General features: G+C 43.2%; 1 protein-coding gene across 1 annotated transcript in view; it reads right to left on the bottom strand.

Moving 5' to 3' along the window:
• VPS35L (VPS35 endosomal protein sorting factor like) overlaps positions 1-19,075 on the bottom strand; it is a 52,626-nt gene extending 33,551 nt beyond the window's left edge. The window contains exons 1-14 of the mRNA XM_080353933.1: positions 18,980-19,075; positions 18,006-18,173; positions 16,069-16,191; positions 15,701-15,725; positions 14,598-14,674; positions 12,043-12,171; positions 8,464-8,548; positions 7,460-7,519; positions 4,844-4,940; positions 4,412-4,459; positions 3,713-3,806; positions 1,454-1,531; positions 965-1,087; positions 333-379 (exon numbers count right to left, since the gene is read on the bottom strand). Coding sequence (XP_080210059.1) covers positions 333-379; positions 965-1,087; positions 1,454-1,531; positions 3,713-3,806; positions 4,412-4,459; positions 4,844-4,940; positions 7,460-7,519; positions 8,464-8,548; positions 12,043-12,171; positions 14,598-14,674; positions 15,701-15,725; positions 16,069-16,191; positions 18,006-18,149 — 1,130 coding nt within the window. The 5' untranslated portion in view covers positions 18,150-18,173; positions 18,980-19,075. The remainder of the gene's footprint in view (positions 1-332; positions 380-964; positions 1,088-1,453; positions 1,532-3,712; positions 3,807-4,411; positions 4,460-4,843; positions 4,941-7,459; positions 7,520-8,463; positions 8,549-12,042; positions 12,172-14,597; positions 14,675-15,700; positions 15,726-16,068; positions 16,192-18,005; positions 18,174-18,979) is intronic.
• Between the last annotated feature and the right edge of the window lie 490 nt (positions 19,076-19,565).

Below are 19,565 nucleotides of genomic sequence, written 5' to 3'. Positions count from 1 at the left end.
AAAAACGAGCTGCAAACCCCTCCGGGAGGCAGCCTGGCCAGCAACAAACCCACGGAGAACACCTTCTGTGGCCGCACCTTTGGCTTCGGAGCCAAAATGCAGCAACCAAGTTAAATTAATGAACTTTTACTCTACAAGTAACCTAGCATATTTTTCAAATTCACATCTGGAAAAGAGATGTTCGTTAGGATGATTTAGTAAGGTACTGGGAGAGCAAAAGCTACACTATACATCCCAAAAGCGTTTTCAAAAGGGGAGAGAGAACTCTATTACAGGGACCCATGGGTACTCATGACAGACTCATATCTGCAGAGAATTAATGCAATACTTACTTGTTCCCCAATTTTTTGCATCTCTCCATCATCTCAGTGAGCAGAACCTGGAAGAATTATTTTTTCAAGTTAGTGAGTAGAGACTCCACAAATATATTCTGCTTTATTTATTGTAGTGAAATCTACTAAAAGCTGTTTTAATTACCTATCCGATCCATCCCAATAATTCTGGTTTATCCTTTATTTATAACACAAGAACACAACTGTGTAGTACAACATAAGGCACACAGGCATTTGGATTTTATGGAAGACCCTTCAGCCATGGCGTTTGTCCACAGAATTCCTGTTTGCCAGTCAGGGCAGTTCCTGAACATTACTGAACACAACAGGCGGCTGGGATTCAAACAGCCACAGGTTACTCCAATCATCTTTATGACACAAGAAACTATTGAATTCAGGAAACTGAGGTTAGCTAAAGGACAGCGAAAGCAAACAGGAACACTGCTGATGTATTTGAAGCTGTCTAGCGTGAGCTTTGTAGAAATGAATGTTCTTCCTGCAGAGAAGAGAAACAAGCAGGCGAATCCAGGCTCTTTATAATAATCTCCACACTCAGATAAGTACTGACTGAGGGGTTTTTAACAGGCAAAATTAACCCTTCACCCCAGCGCTTCCTTACCGCGCTTACTTACTTCAGGAGCACGATACGCAATGCACTGTAAAATCCAGTCTATAGCAGGAGAATAGAGAGTCAAGTACAGAGGGAATTCCACACATTGTACTACCAGCTGATTCTGAACCGTATCCCCGTGAATCTGTTGTAATAAAAGACAAGAACATATCGCTGTGAAAATTTAATAAGAGCTACGGTAAACTGCACACAGTTTGTGTATGAATGGAAACAAGAACAGACAAGATAACAAAGATACAGAGACATTCTGAAGCATTTCTTGCATACTGGGGAACAAATATCAAGCTCATAGCATTTATAATTAAAGTATGGAAACACGCTGAACAGTTTCAGCTTCTCAGAATGTACGTAAAACTTCCCAAACTATATCTGGGTACCGGAACATCCCTAAATCTCGATTCAAGAACTTCAGAAATTTTTAAAAGTACACGGTAGTTTGGTTAATGAGTATCTTCATGTGATTTTGCAAATAAAACCCCTATTTGCTTACTTGTTTAAAGGTTAGAAGAAAGTCAAAGAAATTTTTGTTCAGGCTTTCTTTGAGTTGCGGCGCCACTTCCATGCCAATCTGTAGTAAAAGACAGAGAAAGATTTTATCTTCATCCATCACCTACGATTCTACTTGAAGACAAAAATGCATTTTCTGACAAAATGAAGCAAGGATCCCAAAGGAAAATATGAATATGACTCCCAAGCACATGCAATTCTTGCTGAGTTCGGCACAAAGTTGAAGCATCTCGCATGGTCAGCTCTTAATATCACTTTTCTTTATATGTCAGTTCCTTTCAAACCACGGGGCCAAAGAGAAATGCACCAACTTGCTCTGTCTCTGATTCCATGTGTTTATTCCCATATTTTACTACGCTGTGATTTATACAGATTCTACAGGTTTCCTATTCAAGAATTTATATTTTTAAAGATCTATTGCATTATCTTCACGGTGGAAGTATTAATATTGTATTATTGTCGGCAGATGGAATACAGAAGATTAAATGCTTTCCATTCCAATAAGCTTTCTTAATTTTAAACAAAGATCAGGATTTTAACAGCTAGTATTTTATTCCAAGAAAATTTTCACTATTTATTTCGGATGATCATCTTTGTGGACCAAAAGGAGCATGCTAAGATCTTACTACCTAATTGCAATTACTAGATTATTCATCCTAACAGCTCTATCATTATGCATCTCTTTTAGCTGTAACAGGAGCAGTAAAAGGTGGATCGTGCATACAAACTGTTTCCCAAAAAACCTTCAGAAACCTTGCATTATGTAGCAGAAATGATCAGGCCATGACAAAAATGTTGCCATTACTCTGTTTCTAGACTCAAATGAACTAAGCAGCTGTCCTGGTTTTGCTAAAAACAAGTTTCTCTTTTAGTGATTTTGCCTGTCAGCTAAAGCTTCATATGAGCTGCATTTTCCTGGAGAACCAGACACATGTTTTGGTAAACAGAGCAACGGAATGTGAAGTTATTGATCAGCATGGATGGACATCTCGTGAGAGGGGCAACGAGAAACCGGTGACCAAGAAACTGACCAACTGTGTATAACATTCCATTCACGTGAATACTTCATATAAAAGTGGGAGGTCACGAGGATCTCGGCCCTTTTCCCTTTCCCTTTTCCCTTCTGCTTATGGCGACATTAGGAGAGGACCTTGCGAGTCGTCCCTGCGAACTGAGGCCAGTGACAGACTGAATCCAGCTCCGGCTGGCTGCAGAGTCCAGTCCAGGACTTCGGGTGCCGGCTCTGCAGTTGCTGAGACTTTCCAGATTGGTTTTGTATATTTTGTATTATTTTCTCTATTCTTATTAGTAGCATTAGTAAAATGTTGTTAATTGTTCCAACTCTCTTCTCTCTGTCCTTCTTTCCCTCCCGATCGCCTGTGCTGAGTGGGAAGCGGGGAGAGGGAGGGGAAAAAGGGGGAAGTGGGAGGGAGAGGAGGTCAACAATACATCTGCCAGGGTTTGATTGTCACCCCGCAATCTTAACCCTCGACAGCAGCTCATCTATCAGAGCAAAGCAAAAGTCAGCAATGACTTGGAGATGCAGGAATTCATCCATGAATAGCTACACCAAAAGCATCCTGGGCAGTTTATTCAAACGTAACATATATATCAACCCTGACCACACTCATATTTCACAGCTGGTTTCACCCAGGTACTGCTAACTAGCAGCCCTACCATTTTCCAATTACAGGCAAGATCTTTGCCACTCCTTCAAAAATGTATTTCACAAGGTTTTTTTGCCACTGTTGGTGACTTTTGGAATCACTTTAGTGTCTCTTCTTTGGTAAGTTTATCTTGGCTGGGCTGCTGAGGATAAGAACGCAGCCAGAAAACATGCACTGTCCCAACTCTATTGAGCGGCTCTGCTGCCACATCCACCCCGGCGGGAGGAGGAGGGAGATCAACACATGGACAGCGCAGATGTAACTGCGAAAAGCAGCACCCAGCAACCCCACAACAGTCCAAACTCTCCTTCCACTGAGGTCCCTCACTTTCTGCCCTTCCTGATGATGAAAAACTGCCGTAAGCTGCCAAAATTAAAAAAGTATTTTTACTTATTATGAACACTTAAAGAAAGAATCCCCATTAATAAAACAAAAGAGAAATCTCCCTTTTTTGGTTTGTTAGAAGGAATAGACAGGCTGCTGACTACTTCACACAAAACCAGTAGTTAAAAGAAGTTTTCTTTTAGTAGCAGAGCAGCAAGTCTCTGATACAGACGCGTCCAAACGTTGCCTACCCTGCACAGGTACGCTCTGGCATAGACCGCGACCAGTGGATCTCCGATTCCTCTAATCATAGCAGTCAACCGCGGGAGACATTCCGAAATCCCCCTGTTCAAAGGTTTCAGAAATGAAAATGACATTTAACAATTGATAACAGAATTATACCTCCCAGAGATAACTTCAGTTGTAGATTGACAACTGAGCGTGAGTTACAGAATCACCTACCAAAATGTGAAGCACATTAGCACAAGATTTTATTTCAGAAGTAAAATTTTATGTGAATAGTAACACATAGCCTATATTTCAATGGCAGTATTTGCTGTTAGTGGTTCAGACAGGCAGGTTGGATGTTTGGCTTGTAAAAGACAAGCACAGACACAATCTCCATCTTTTTGCCATAATAATCTCAACAATGATGCTTCTCCCTCCACCATCTGTAGCCACTGGTTTTTAATTTGAAAACTCCTGATGTCACAGTCATACGTGTATTTCACAACTGCAAGCACTATGGTATTCCAAGTTGTACCACAGTTCACCTTGAATTTATTCTATGGCATTCTCACCAGAAGCTCCAAAACCCCTCTGTACTGCTTCTCCTCAGACCTATTAAGACCCAACCCACCATTAACCATGAACTTGGGTGCTCAACTCCTAGAATTAAGTTTCTAAGCCTGCCCACTCACTTGTTTCCCACACTTAACACGTACTCTTACATTTTGGATAGGAACTTATTGCACTTCAGTATTGCCGCTTCCACATAACTAAAATGAAACCAAGTTAAGGAACGAAACTAAGACGCGTGTAATTTCAAACTACAAAACCAAATTTATACACCACATACACACTGAGCAAACTATTTCAAGGCCTTCTGTAATTAACCTTACTACACTTGGTTGATTTTTACTACTTAAGTACAAGATTTTTGTTGTTTCCCAACTTCTCACACATCAGTTCTACTTTCTTACTGCCACGCTGCTCAGGGCCAGTCATTCAGCATTCAGTTTAGTAGGAAACACACAGTCTGAAACAAAGTCAATCTAAGCATCAGGTTGCCGTGGGTTTTACTGAAATAAACACGTTCATTTCGTGACAAGCCTGTGAAACACCCGCAGACACACTCGCAGAGTCTCACTTGACAAGGATACAATCTGGGAATGAGTTCTCTGATGGAAGCAATCTTGAAAAACCAGTTTAAGCACGTTTCTTTAGCCATATCGTTAATGCAGTCTGGAGAAAAATTATCTGGTGAAAAAAAAAAACAACAACTCAGAAACGGTTACGTTCTTTCTGGAAACAAGTCATTTTCATTCTAGATTTAATGTTATACTCTCTTTCAACACGAAATTAAGCGCATCATAACAAACACTGGGCAATATGTCTGATTCTCGGGTCTCTCCTGCAGCAGTAAGAGCTGATACAGACAGCGGGGACAGTGACGAGAGCTGCCCTCTTGCATTAAGGAACATTTCAGAACTGGAAGTCAAGCATTCAAAGCTCATCTCAGAGTTGCTACTTGGAGATCGAACCTCTTCTTGAAAGCAGAAATTGTAAAAAAAATATATAAATCTCTAACAAATGAATACATATAAAAGAGATTTCAGCACTCAGATTCTTTACTTTAAAAGGCTATTATAATTTTTGAAGAATATTATTTAAAACAATATTGCAAGAAGTAGGAAATATTAAACACTGGCAGAACACTTGGGTTTGGATGCTGAAGCCCTAAGGCTGCAGCGCAGCTCTGTCCTCGTGAGCTCTGGGACTGCTGGAGTCAGTGGCGGCAGGAGAAGGTGCCACCGCGGGCGGCACAGACGGTTCTGAGGCCTGCACTGTGTTGGGTTCACTGCTCCCCTCCCCGGGACATGGGGCAAAACCAGCTCCCCAGATCTGCCCAGGGCTGAGGAAAGATGGCTGGGAAGGACAAGTCCCTCTCCTCTCAGTGATGCAGCTACACAAGCGGCTTCTGTGAATGTCCGCTGACAAGCTCCTTGTGACACAGGCTACTGTTCCTGCCCAGGAGATGGGAAGATCCTGTTCCACAGGGAGTTTCACACAGAATCCCAGAGTGTCAGGGGTTGAAGGGCCCTGGAAAGCTCATCCAGTGCAATCCCCCCATGGAGCAGGAACACCCAGATGAGGTTACACAGGAAGGTGTCCAGGCGGGTTGGAATGTCTGCACAGAAGGAGACTCCACAACCCCCTGGGCAGCCTGGGCCAGGCTCTGACACCCTCACTGGGGAGAACTTTCTTCTCAAATTCAAGTGGAACCTCCTGTGTTCCAGTTTGTACCCATTGCCACTTGTCCTGTCACTGGTTGTCACCAGCAGAGCCTGGCTCCATCCTCCTGACACTCCCCCTTTCCATATTGATCCCATGAATGAGTCCCCCCTCAGTGTCCTCTTGTCCAGCTCCAGAGCCCCAGCTCCCTCAGCCTTTCCTCACACGGGAGATGCTCCACTCCCTTCAGCATCTTGGTGGCTGCGCTGGACTCTCTCCAGCAGTTCCCTGTCCTGCTGGAACTGAGGGGCCACAGCTGGACACAAGATTCCAGGTGTGGTCTCCCCAGGGCAGAGCAGAGGGGCAGGAGAACCTCTCTGACCTACTGACCACCCCCTTCTAACCCACCCCAGGTCCCATTGGCTTCCTGGCCACAAGGGCCCAGTGCTGGCTCATGGTCGCCCTGCTGTCCCCAGGACCCCCAGGTCCCTTTCCCCTATGCTGCTCTCTAATAGGTCATTCACCGACTTATACTGGAACCTGGGGTTGTTCCTGCCCAGATGCAAGATTGCAGCTACAGAAGCAGCTTCTGTGAATGTCCGCTGACAAACTTCTTGTGACACGGGTTTAAATACCATTGCTCTGCTGTTCCTGCCCAGGAGGTGGGAAGCTCCTGTTCCACAGGGAGTTTCCAGCTTCCCAGAGCAGAGAAGCCACATCAGATGTTGGCTGAGCACAGATGTTCGTTCTCATCCAGGCCCACAGGAGCTCTGGTCCTGCCTCGTTCCGCTCGATTCCCCCAGGACGAGAGCGAATGTCGAGCCTGCAGTCCCAGGGCACAACCTAGCGCCCCGCGACCGGGGACATGCCCCAGTACCGGACAGGAACTGTCTGCCTCCACAAACCTTTGTGAGAACAGCTTATCAGAGCTGCCCCCACCACAGCTATTTTAAGTATTTTCTGTAAGTTTATTTCAAATTTAAATATTTGTTGCTTCAAATCCTCTGGATTTAACCGCAGCCGCATGGTACTGCTGCACTGCCAGCTAAAGTAAGAACGTTTCATATTTCAAGAACATGCACTTCATACACTCTGAAATGCAAGGAAAAGAGCGTATTTCAATGGAATGTTCCGGTGCCTTCCTAAATAAGTACTTCAATTTACATTCGTACCATAAATGTCAAACTTTTACAGTGTTTTAGAACTCCAACTGAAAAGGGGGCCCAAGTTAAAAAGATCGTACTGACCACCTGCTCCTTCGTCCAAAATTCTTCCCCATCAACAGTTTCTGGTGTAGCAACAAAAACATCTGTTTACCAAAAACCGAGACTCTCAGCTTTGTCTGTATATGCTGCACAGTTAAAATGTAAACTTGCATAAACACTGTGGTGAAAGCTATAAGCAATGGAGTTTAGTCTGTTAAAACTATAAATTACTAGATTTTTTCATAAGGAATAGCGTAGCATGAGTCCTATTAAACCTTTCTCAAATCAGTTCGGACGTGATTTTTTCCAGCAGCACAGTAGAAACGAACCCAAACTTACCCGGCAAAGAGACATGATTGTCCATGCACATTGACAGAATTCTTTCATACACTAGCTTCCCTGTTATAAAAATAAAAAACCAAATAACATTCATAACGAATGAACAAACCGTAAACCACAAAATGTTGATGCAAAGGTTCCCTCTCTAGAATACACTGAAATCAGCTGGAAAACCTGCCCCAAACACTAACAATGTGCTGCCCTCTAGTGAGGCTGCATGTTCAGTGTGAATTCAGCACTTCCCACGCTATAACCCATTTATTTCTCTGGCTCCGTCCCTCGCACAGCAGGAGCTCCCAGACCCGCTGGTGTCCTGTTCGTGCCCAGTCTGGATATTGTGTTGCCTTCAGCACTTTCAGTAAGTAGGAAAGAGCACAAACACCTGAAAAACAGCTGGATCTGTATCATACCATATCCTCTGAAACATCAAAATATTCTTCGACTTTGAATGCCGCTGTAAATCTTTCCCGTAACACAGCAGAAAACTATGAGAATCGCACGAGGTGGATGACAATTTCATTTAAAGGATCATTTTAAACTCATTGAAACAGATTTAAAAATTCAGTGAACTACATTGTGATGACTTCATAGTCCCTATTCAGCTAAAAAAAAACTTGTATTCTTCAAACATAAACAGAATGAAATATTGAGTCAAGAAGCTGCCAACCCCAAAATATTTCCATAACAACGAGTCTGTTTTAAATTTTGAAATGCAGATATCATGATTTTCCCAAGGTTTTGTTCTAGATATTCACTAATACATAAAGCATAGACCTACAAAATGAAATATTTTTACTTTAAAGACTTCACTCATGAGAGGTTTTGAAAAACTATGTATCACATTTATACTACTGGTGTCCAAATGGTCATGTTGGAAATACTCCATGTTAGAACTGAGAGTCATTTGAGCACTTTTCAGACAAATGTGATGTTTTCTACATTACAAAAAATTAATTTTGTCTTATTAAATATTGTGTAGTGAGTCTAGGACATGAGGTACTTACCAAAAGTATCAAGGATATCTGTAATTAAAACAAATTTACTTGGATAAAACTGGATTACTGTTGTGTCTGAAAGCAGCTTAGAACACTAGAAGAAAAAACAAAAAACATTTTGAGAGGACAATGCAAGTTTGTGGTTTTACTCCAGACAGACTGGAACAGGTGGAAATAACCAACACAGACTATCCAGCAAAAAACATCAAAGAATCTCCACATTACATACCATGGTACTCTCTAGATTGTTGAGGTTATTGTTCATTTCCAGCAGAGCCGGTCACAGACCTGTATTTTTGTTGCACAAGGTAATCTGCAATCCAGAATTTCAGCTGACCACGCAGATCACAGAATCACAGAATGGACTGGGTTGGAAAAGACCTCAGAGCTCATCCAGTCCAACCCTTGGTCCAACTCCAGTCCATTCACTAGATCATGGCACTAAGTGCCATGGCCAACCTCACTTTAAAAACCTCCAGGGCCGGTGAGTCCAGCACCTCCCTGGGCAGCCATTCCAATGCCTGACCACTCTCTGCACAGAATTGCTTTCTGATATCCAGCCTCAATTTCCCCTGGCAGAGTTGAAGCCCATGGCCCCTTGTCCTATTGCTGATGCCTGGGAGAAGAGCCCAATCCCCACCTGGCTAGAACTGCCCTTCAGGTAGTTCTAGAGAGTGCTGAGCTCAGCTCTAAGCCTCCTCTTCTCCAGACTAAACAAGCCCAGATCTGTGCATTTGTTCAGACAACACCAATTCTCTCGCAGCAGGAGCACAAAAAGGCGCTACTTTTCTACACCAACTTTCCAAAGGGCATTTTTCAGTTTCTCAGCATGTCTCTGAGCATCCGTATCAAACCCAAAATGTGATGTAGACTAAAGTAAGAGAGAATTTTAAAAGTTGAGCTGGTGAGCTCTCCACCAGGCCTTTGCGGCTCACAGAACAACTCAAACGTTTGGAAAGAAGCTGCCCCATAATGTCCCACCAGCACCCAGTGTGACCACCGATCAACACATTTGAAAACACATCGGCCCACTTAGCTCCAGTATCACTGAATTAAAAGTCCAAGTAGTAAACACGTCCATTTATGATATGCATTCAAAATACATGCTGAGGAATGAAGACATTTTTAAGACATTTAATTAAGCTATACTTTGTTTTCCAAGATGGTGCAAAAACCACAGGCTGAACTGAAGGCAAAAATTTTGATGGGAGTTTATTCACAAAAAAATCAACTCCCACCTGAAGAAAACAGGCAGAGGAGTGACTGGGGAGAAAAATCCACATCCTCCCTGAGCCAAACGCAGCCCTTGAGCACGAGTCTTCTCCAGTCTCTATCTGAAGACTGACAAGTACAGTGTTCACAGAACCCCAGAGTGTCAGGGGTTGAAGGGCCCTGGAAAGCTCATCCAGTGCAATCCCCCCATGGAGCAGGAACACCCAGATGAGGTTACACAGGAAGGTGTCCAGGCGGGTTGGAATGTCTGCACAGAAGGAGACTCCACAACCCCCTGGGCAGCCTGGGCCAGGCTCTGCCGCCCTCACCCCCAACAAGTTTCTTCTTCCCTGTGGCCTCTGTCCCTGCTCTCCTTCATCAGCAGACAGCGCTTCAATCTTGATGGAATAAAGTTCAAGTTTTCATGACATTCCAAAAATGCAGGAAGGAATCTGATACCCCACAAGCCCACTTTGTTCAAGCAAGAAAATCGTACCATTTGAACGTGCTTAAATGAGGGGCATGCTCAGGCTTTTTGCTTTACTGCTAAGGCAAGAGCATCCACGACCAAACTTCCAACCAAAGCAGACCCTTCCCTACTTACGGTAAGTCAGTCACCTTCAAATAAAGGTAATTTAGGAGCTGTTCAGGGCCTACAAATCCTACCAGCGCTTAATTACCACCCTTATTAGAGCTCACATACATAATCACCTTACTGCAGCTTACTCTAAGCTTGCTTAGCTTCTTCCATTTTGATGAGTAAAGTCGCTCGCAAAAAAGGCACGTGAGGAATTCACGTGCTATAAATTCAGGCCCTGCCTTAATGACCGGAACTCTCCGGCACTTCAGCCCCTGTAAAACTCCTGCACAGAGCATGACAGCTGCATCCCCAGGTGCCAACTTGTGCCTTTGGTTTTTGTAATTACATCTTGGGTTATTTTCATCATTAGTTCTTAAGATAATTCTAGCGTTCAAATGATACAACACATACATCATCACAGCTTGTTGCCACGAAACCTGCTCAGTTCTTCAAATGGTGTTATTTACTAGGAAGAACCACAACAAGGAAAGTTCAGTCAGGTTTCTACCCTCTCTTGCTTTATCAATATAGAATTATTATTAGCTACTTATAGTCTTCTTTATGCATTTTTTAATTCATGTTAATTACCCAAACACCCATTTAACTCTTTTCAATTAGTGATGAGCATCTGCAGCACGAAGTTTAAGTGCAAAGGGAACACCACATAGACAATACTTTAAGAGAGACAAAAATAGTCACTTTTGATACCACCTTCCTATAAGGAAGCACTGAATCCCATCTTAGAAACTTCATTATTTCACAATAATTTGTGAAACCATTTGTAAGAGAACATATGAAGGTATTAGTGCATACATTATCACTGCGTATCAGACACTATATATACACATATTAATGCATTGTAAATACAGTATGTCCATATCCCTTTTCTTCTCATCCAAAGACTTTTAATGTTGTATTCTCTTTCACTAAAATATTCACACTTCATAATGCTACATATGGATTTTTCTTTAAATAATAGTGCTGATTTCATAGTATTACAATAGAACATTAGTCACCCTGGCTCACATATAATTTTTTAAAATCATTTCTGTTTATTTCCTTTATTGTCTTTACCACAATTTAAGCTGAAATTACTACAGTTTTCACAAGAGTATCCAGCATGACAAAGCAAAAACAAATCCTGACTTTCTATAACCCCACTCGATGACTATTAGCATTACATCAGTTCTAGAGCTTTGAAGGATGGTACATTATCTCCTCTGGCCTTTTTGCAGGGCCAAGCCAAACAAAAGAGCAGCTGATTGCCCTATTTCCCCTGCGCCCCTCAGAGCCGCGGGCAGGTTTAAAAACACAAAGCCCACATGCACACACTTCAAAAAATCTGCAGTTGTTTCCTGTAGCTTGCGAGGGTCCTAAATCAGATTATTCAATAGTCAGTCTGGATGGGGAAAAGATGATGTTCAAAAAGTCATTCTGGTATTATTTGGGGTGGGAGGAAGCGGCTAGAAGGGAAAGGAGAGGGAAGGAAAGCACTGATATCACTGTGTGTTATTTATTCTAACTACCCCTAACGAGGTAAAATTTCCACATCTGTCATCTGGCCACTCTCTTTAATGAGAATTCCATCCCACATGCCCTAGTCAAAATCAATACATAACTACCGAGTTGAAAGTCCAACTGTTGTCAGACATCATAAAACTCTGAATGAAATGTGTTTCGGTGAAGAACAGATGAAAATAATTGGAAAATAATAGAAACCATTCGTTCCCCAAGAAAGCAATCGGACAAGCCGCACCACCAAACTTGCCGGTTCTGTACAAAAACGTACAACTGACCTGGATGACTATTTTCAGAGCTTTCACCTTCTGATCAGAGGACCAAGCATCCTTTAAAGATTGGTTCAGTTCTTCAATTCGGTTCATGTAATCCTGTTGAGTCAAATTCAACAGCTCCTTTTGTGAGCCCTGGCAAGAAAACACAAGCCTATTAAGACCAGAGGGAGGGAAGGAAGGAGCGTGTCATTATTATAGAGCCAAATGGCTCCAGGGAAGAAGAAACCCCACAAAACCTACTACAGAATTCCCTAATTCTCCCCTTCTCACCTTTTGGGGATCAATATGGCAGGTGTTTGGCACAGGAGTGTGTCACAGCTGCCTTGGTTTTCAAGAGACATGCTGGTTGTCTGTGAAGTCAGCAATGCCAGACTATTTCAGCAGAATCTACTCAGGTGTCATTAGTGCACTAACGCTGTCACGGACGCCCCCCGAGGTTAGTTTAAGGGACAACAGGGTCCAAAACAACTTGTATTAAACCGGTGAGAAACAGGGTTTAGCCCTCCAAAAGTGACTTGAATACAGGTTTGGATATTGGTTGAGGAAAATTATTAAGGGGCAGCAACTAACACAACAGGAGGTCCACAGAGTGCACGCACGTGGCTTCACCAGAACAATGCCGGAGCCGCCCTGAGTCCGGGCAGAGCCCACACTTGCCTGAGCACGGTGTGGGGTTATTTTAAAGGGACACACGTACTCGTATTGAGTACGGAAAGTGTACACTCGCGATTCTGAGAGGGGAAATTTATAATACACTCCCAATCCTGTGAGGAGAGATACACGTGCAAATGTGCACGGAATATTACACGTGCTTATGTGAAAACACGGGAGGAAAATACACTCGCGATTCTGCGAGGATTAATTTGTACACGTGCTCGTATTGAGCACGGAAAGTACGTGTGCAAATGTGCACGGAAAGTATAAATACACGTGCAAATGTGCACGGGAAGCAGATACACTCGCAATCCCGCGAGGGTTAGTTTTACTCACACCGTGGCGCAAGGCAAGCGGAGTCTCCGTCCCGGGGGCAGCGGCTCCCGGCGGCAGCGGCTCAGCTCGTGCTCCAAGAGATCCGCGCAAGGGGCGGAGTCTCCACGGGAATCCCGTTTTTATAGCCTGATCAGATCTGACTGTGGGCATTCCAGAAGCTTCTCTGCACCCCACACTGGCTGTGGGTGCCCCTGAAGCCTCCAAACATCCCCCACACTGGCCGCGGGCGCCCAGCGGCTCCCTGGCACCTCTGCGCTCCCTTCTCCTGTCTCTTAACGGCCCCGGCCAGGGGCTCTGGGGCCAAACAGAAGCAGCTGTCAGGCTCAAGCAGCAGAGAGAGGGAGATGTGTCTGCTCCTTCCATAGCGAAGGAGGGAGGGGGAGAGAGAGGGGTTTGCATTCCACCACAAATGCTATACATAAGCAGAATAGTACCTATGCAGGAGCAGCATCAGAACGAAACGTTTTGCCAGCAAATTTGTTGACAGCAAGAAATATTTTGCTGCGTTTCACCCTCAGTAAGAAAATTAAACTATATTCATTTCGTGCTCAGTACCAGAGCATTCCTGTGATGTGTCTTCACAAAGATCTCACAGACCTTATAAAAGATTACATGTAAAAAATAAACTAGTCAAACACTGAAAGCAGAAATAATTGTTTAAGCTTTAGAACCAAACTGACACAAGAAGAAAGTGACTAAAAATGCATTTAGAAAAATCAGGAGGTGGTTCTGGAGTCGTCTTCAGTAGAAGTACGAGTGACGTGAAAAACTACCTTCAGGACCAGTTTTGATGAGTTTATCAATCTGCATTATAGAGCAGATTTTGTAATATCTGAGAGTCTAGAAGCAACCATCACTACAAGCAATCGCAGATGAAGAGAAAAAATGCAAATGCAATTACAGTTTCACAAAAAGTTACATATTTCCTTATGATAAAGTGTCCTAACAGAATCCAATCCTTTATTTGTGACATCCCACCTTGAGAACTGTGCTGGCTCAGGCAACCTGATGTTAGTTAAGAGGCAGAGGTTTCAAAACAACATGACCCAAACCAATTCTAGAAGTACAAGACAGGTTCAGGTTTTAGGAAAGTACGTTATGGCACATCTCATCTTTGCACAATAAATACTGCAGGTTGAGAGAGAACTTGAGTACTCAGTATTTCTATCAAGCACCTAAGTGTTAACTGCAATGAAGCTCAGGTGGACAGTACGCAGCTTCTGCAATGGGGGCAAAGAAAATTATCAGATATTAAGATTATCAGGCTCCCTAAAGTTTTATAGCAGCTGCAGAGCCTACACAGTACCAAGGCACATCAACACTGGTAGAGGAGGTGAATTTTTGAATCACAGTTTCTAGCACTACAGAAATATTAATCTGACTGAATTCTATAACAAAAAGGATTGAAACTGCTAGAGAAGTCCCACGGAAAGTATATATTTATCTAAATACTACATAAGCACGTGCAGCATCAGGACGTTCCTAAAAGGTTTAATAAAAGATTTTTATTTCACATATTTATTTCGCTTTTAAAATGATAATGTAATTGGAGCAGAAAACTTTCTCACCTCTTCCAGATCGTCCAGTTCTTCTAACCTTGTCCTTACTTTTTCAGAAACTGCTGAACCAGTAGTTGCAGCTTTTCCTGTAAAGAATTCTATGGTGAGTTTCTTTAACATTTAAACACTTGGATTTCTAAAGGGCAACAAACCCAAAGAAGCTTGACAGACTCAGAGAGCTCGTCAGCTGCCAGGACAGAAGCGCTTTGATTCATTTGGTGACTGTTCCTGAAGATACATGTTTAAATGCACCTACAGTTCATTCACTTTGTATAGAAAATTACAACTAAGCAGAATTGAATATAAATGTATTTTCTTGCAAGTTTTGCTGGTAAAGAAAGAACCACTGGATGGAACCATAGGACAATTAAGGTTAGAAACGCCCTCCAGAGGTCTGTGTCCAACTCTCCCCCTCAAAGCAGATCCAAGTTGGGAGTTACAAGAGCTTGTACAGAGTTATATCCCATCAATTTAACAGTATCTAAGGACAGAAATGTCACGCTCTCCCTGGACATCCTGCTTCAGTGCTTGACCATTCTCATTCCAAAAAAGTTTTTGCAGAAGCTGAAATGCTGCATGTTTAGTCACATATAAACATTCTGGTTTACTGTGCAATCAGCTGTAACTATTAGCCCAGATTTGCTTTGCCAGAAAACACGATAAAATATTTCGCATTTGGTTCTTTTTTGTAGTAGAAATAATTTCACTTTCATGTAAAGAGAATAACTGAACGAGTTCCCAAGGGCCTTGTTTGCTTTCCCTTGCAGCAAGCACAAGAGTTGATAAACACGATCCTCAAAACACCATTGCTCACTGCAAATGGAAAAAGGCTTCAGGCTCCACTGGAAGGCACTGAATTCCATTTCCTTCCACAATACACAATCACAAATTCATCAGCCTACAGGAATACAAGACAAGGTGGCTGGAGGGTTTGTTTTCAATAATTATTTGAAGTAAAAATCCGGCAGAAGTCTTATTCACAAAACAACATAGATCCAAGCGTATCTCAGAATGGGGAAGCCAGGAAAACACATTGCAACTGTTCCTGACCACAAACCTGTCGCTGCACCTGACCTCAAGCAAAATCTGTTACTGTTAAAGAAACTGCTCACCTTTTTCAGATCCCATGTACAGATTCTGTGAAGAAACAGCAAAAGAAGACTTTTAGAAAGCTTCCAAGAATGCACAGGGTAATCACACTGCTAATTACACCTCTAATCATTTAAAAAATAGACATAAGAGCAGAAGTTATTTGTATTGTTACAAAAAGACAAAGTGATGGTTTCTATGAATCAAGAGAATTTGGACTTGGTTCCAAAACAATAATTATAAGTGAGAGCTTGAGGCACAGCATTCTGCAACATTAAACCTGAAATTTAGAGGCGCAGTATTTACTCATTGTGTGATTACAAAACAGCAGCCTCCAAAATCCATTAAGTATCTAGTCCAAATATATGAAACTAGAGAAGCTGCCACTTACAATAGAGAGCTTCTCTGTTGTTGTGTATCTAGCGAGGATTTCACCACGCTTGCTTGACCACGGTTCAAAGTCACTTCCCACTGGTGAGCTATCATCTTTATCCCGTTTCTTTCGTGTACCATCCTACGAGGAGAAAACAGTCAAAAGCTAAATACGAATCTGGAAAAAAAAGAGGCGGCTGATAAAGGTCAACTTCACATGCCAAGCGCTAACTGATCATTTCCAAAGTTACAATATTTTTTAAAAATCATATTTAAATACGTCAACATAAACCACATAAGTAAATTAAAAAGAATACATAATTCTATTAATGCAGTATATTTCCTATTTGTATTAACCTCCTAACTGGTCAGACAAATATCACAGAATCACACAATCGACTGGGTTGGAAAAGACCTCAGAGATCATCGAGTCCAACCCTTGGTACAACTCCAGTCCATTCACTAGATCATGGCACTAAGTGCCATGGCCAACCTCACTTTAAAAACCTCCAGGGACGGCGAGTCCAGCACCTCCCTGGGCAGCCATTCCAATGCCTGACCACTCTCTCTGTAAAGAATTTCTTCCTAATATCCAGCCTAAATTTCCCCTGGCAGAGTTGAAGCCCATGGCCCCTTGTCCTACTGCTGACTGCCTGGGAGAAGAGACCAATCCCCACCTGGCTAGAACTGCCCTTCAGGTAGTTCTAGAGAGTGCTGAGCTCAGCTCTGAGCCTCCTCTTCTCCAGACTAAACAAGCCCAGCTCCCTCAGCCTCTCCCCATAGGGCTTGTGTTCAAGTCCCTTCCCCAGTCTTGTTGCTCTTCTCTGGACCCGCTCCAGCACTTCAATCTCTTTCTTGACCTGAGGGGCCCAGAACTGAACACAATACTCCAGGTGTGGCCTCCCCAATGCAGAGCACAGGGGAAGGATCACTGCCCTTGGCCTGCTGACCACGCTAGTTTTGATACAGGACAGGATACCACTGGCCTTCTTGGCCACCTGGGCACACTGTTGGCTCATGTTGAGCTTCCTGTCCATTAGTCCCCCAGGTCCCTTTCTGCCTGACTGCTCTCCAGCCACTCTGTGCCCAGCCTGGAGCGCTGCAGGGGGTTGTTGTGACCAAAATGCAGCACCCGGCACTTGGCCTTGTTGAACTTCATCCCATTGCAATCAGCCCATTTTTCCAGTCTATCCAGATCCCTCTGCAGAGCCCTCCTGCCTTCCAGGAGGTCGACACTCCCTCCCAACTTGGTGTCATCAGCAAATTTGCTGATGATGGTCTCAATCCCCTCATCTAAACCATCAATCAAGATGTTAAACAGGACTGGACCCAACACTGACCCCTGGGGACACCACCAGTGACTGGCCACCAGCTGGATGCAGCCCCATTCACCAGCAATCTCCAGGCCTGGCCCTCCAGCCAGTTCTTAACCCAGCAGAGAGTGCGCTTGTCCAAGCCAGGGGCTCCCAGCTTTTGCAGGAGTATATTATGGGAGACAGTGTCAAAGGCTTTGCTGAAGTCTACATAGACCACGTCTACAGCTTTCCCCTCATCCACCAGCTGGGTCACCTGATCATAAAAGGAGATCAGGTTGGTCAGACAGGACCTGCCCCTCCTAAACCCATGCTGGCTGGGTCTGACCCCTTGTCCATCCTGAAGGTGCTGTGTGATTGCATTCAGGATGATCTGCTCCATAACCCTGCCAGGCACCGAGGTCAGGCTGACAGGCCTGGAGTTGCCAGGGTCAGCTTTGCAGCCCTTTTTGTGGACTGGGGTAACATTGGCCAATTTCCAATCAGTATATCTTATCTTATCTTCCAATCAATATATCTTATTCAGGGCTGGCTCTGTGGTTCTGGGGTTTTGGGGGGGTTGTTTTCTTTGGTTAGTTGGTTGTTGTTTTGGTGTTGGTTTGTTTTATTATGATTTAGTTGAGCAAACTGCCCCCAGCGTTACCGTGGTAGCAGCAGTAGTCACAGGATCTGCAGCTGCTGCAAATAATGACAAAGGGTCGGTACCATCCAATACACTGCTCAGCGGATCCATCACCGAACTGGAGGAAGAGGAGGAGGTAGATGAAGTACTTCCTTTCCGGTTCATTTTCTTGGTCTTGGACTCAGTAACCTGAAAGAAAAGTTCAAAACTATTAAACAAAAAGGCCTTCTCTTCCCCCTATTTTCTTTAGTAAATCTTCGAAGTATGTGCTACATAAATCATGCTGTTGCAATGAAAGCAAGAACCAACCAACCAAACTATTTTTTCCTTCCAACTCTAGGTCTACAGAACAATAAGAATTTCTTTTTAGCATCCTCATCTATTTCATCCCTTTCTTGCTATTTGGTTTCCTCCGCCAGACTCATCTTCACTTTTCTTGTCCAATACTGGAGCCTGTGCCATTAAACCCACTCTGGGGGCCTCTGTCTCATCTCCCCGCTGCTCATTTATCATTCATTAGTGTTCGACGCTCATCTCTCCGAGCCTGGATTCTTTTTGTACAACCACGTTTTTAAAAGCCTCTCATACATTAAAGAAACGATAAATGTTTTAAAGCATACAGCTGACTGGAAGTTAACCCAAACCCAAATCTTACATCAAGCAATTACGTAGGTTATTGGTAATGCAACTATTTGATTTTAAACGTATCCATTATTCAACATTTAATGCAATAAAAAAACCCACAAGTTGCACTGCTATTTTTGTCAGAAGGAGACTGTTCTTGACACATAACAGCACCAGCAAATTTCTGTAAAGGAGAAACAGAATAAAACTTGATGCCTCTAAAATAAGAGGCCACCAACACAGAAAGTAACTTCACTGGTATCACCACGAGCTTCGAAGCTCCTTTTAATTTTAAAGGAACAGAAGTAAAAAGAGAAACAAAGTCAGTTTTAATTCATGTTCATTTTCCAAAAGCTCAAAAAGAAACTCACTGTAATGGGTTTTAGTGGATGGTAATCGCCAAAATCCAAGGGTACAGCTTCCAGTTTGCACACTTCAGCTTCCGAAACATAGTTTCTGGATCTCGCGTGCCTTCAATAGCAAGAGTAAAGGGAAAGTCTATATGCATATCAATAATAACGTACTTATGATCAGAGAAACATATCCTATGTCTATATAGATGCAAGCATATTTACACAAAGAAATACACACTGAAAAATAAGTCAATGCAAAGATCAAAACTTCTCTACAACTAAAAGTGAAGAAATTGGACAGTCAGCCATTCGGCTGCATTCTGTCCCTAGAGCTGGATTCTCTGCCCTCCCATCGGACACCACCGGGACAGCTTAACCCAGCATCTGCATGTGTGTGCTGGACATTATCAAACACCTCTTGAAAGTGAAGAGTCAGAGTGGAGCAAAAAGATAAATATGAAAACACGAGGGAAGAAATCAAAGCAATTGCGCTCGGGTGCAACGAGGGACCGCACGGACTAACTCGTGTCGCTGCAAGCTCTGCCCTGAGAGATCTACTGCCGTCTGCTCACTGTGCGCACAATAAAAGTTGCACAACTGAAAT

Source organism: Nesoenas mayeri, assembly GCF_963082525.1.
Source record: "Nesoenas mayeri genome assembly, chromosome: 15".
NCBI classification, from domain to species: domain Eukaryota; kingdom Metazoa; phylum Chordata; class Aves; order Columbiformes; family Columbidae; genus Nesoenas; species Nesoenas mayeri.
This window is presented reverse-complemented; position numbering and strand designations above follow the sequence as displayed.